We start from the raw sequence: 606 nt of genomic DNA, 5'->3' as shown, positions 1-606 counted from the left end.
GTATAACTATGTAAATGTATTCCATTGCAGCTTTAGTTAATAAATACAGCCATTTACACTATTTACATTTTGCATAATTATACACATATATTAACATACTGCATTTCTCAATTTGGAATCATCAGCACAATAGTTTTAAAAAAAGACCCAAAACTTTCTGGAAAAAAAAATATTGCATACCAGCCATGATTATCAATAAGAAAAATGTGATCATACCAATGATGTGATTATTATGATACAATAATAACAGATCAAAAATAAGTCAGCTTGAACAGGATAACCCACGAAAGCTCGAAAGCTTATTTCCAGTGGGGTGTCGCTATACCATTTTAATAAGGGAGAGAGGGGGGGGGGGGGTAGAATGCAAATTTCGGGGAGGGGGGGGGGTCAACAAAAACCTTTCCCTCAAAAAGGAAACAGAAGACCATCATTTGTTTTAAATATTTACCGACAAGTTATGAAACCCCATCCATTGCCGATTGAATATTTCGAAGGGGTGTCACACGGCCACCCCTCTGCCTCCCTGTTGATGTAGCTACGCCCTTTGGAATGTAGTCATAATAATGATGCGAAGTTTTGTACGAACTGAGACAGAGATACTTCAAG

The 606-nt window shown here is 37.3% G+C and overlaps 1 protein-coding gene across 1 annotated transcript in view; it reads right to left on the bottom strand.

The window, feature by feature from the left end:
* Window positions 1-362: 362 nt before the first annotated feature.
* LOC100888772 overlaps window positions 363-606 on the bottom strand; it is a 5,406-nt gene continuing 5,162 nt past the window's right edge. The window contains exon 6 of the mRNA XM_003726395.3: window positions 363-606. This exon is cut by the window's right edge and continues 76 nt beyond it. Within this exon, the coding sequence (XP_003726443.2) occupies window positions 602-606 (5 nt within the window). The 3' untranslated portion in view covers window positions 363-601.

Source organism: Strongylocentrotus purpuratus, unplaced genomic scaffold, assembly GCF_000002235.5.
Source record: "Strongylocentrotus purpuratus isolate Spur 01 unplaced genomic scaffold, Spur_5.0 spur5_contig_844, whole genome shotgun sequence".
NCBI classification, from domain to species: domain Eukaryota; kingdom Metazoa; phylum Echinodermata; class Echinoidea; order Camarodonta; family Strongylocentrotidae; genus Strongylocentrotus; species Strongylocentrotus purpuratus.
This window is presented reverse-complemented; position numbering and strand designations above follow the sequence as displayed.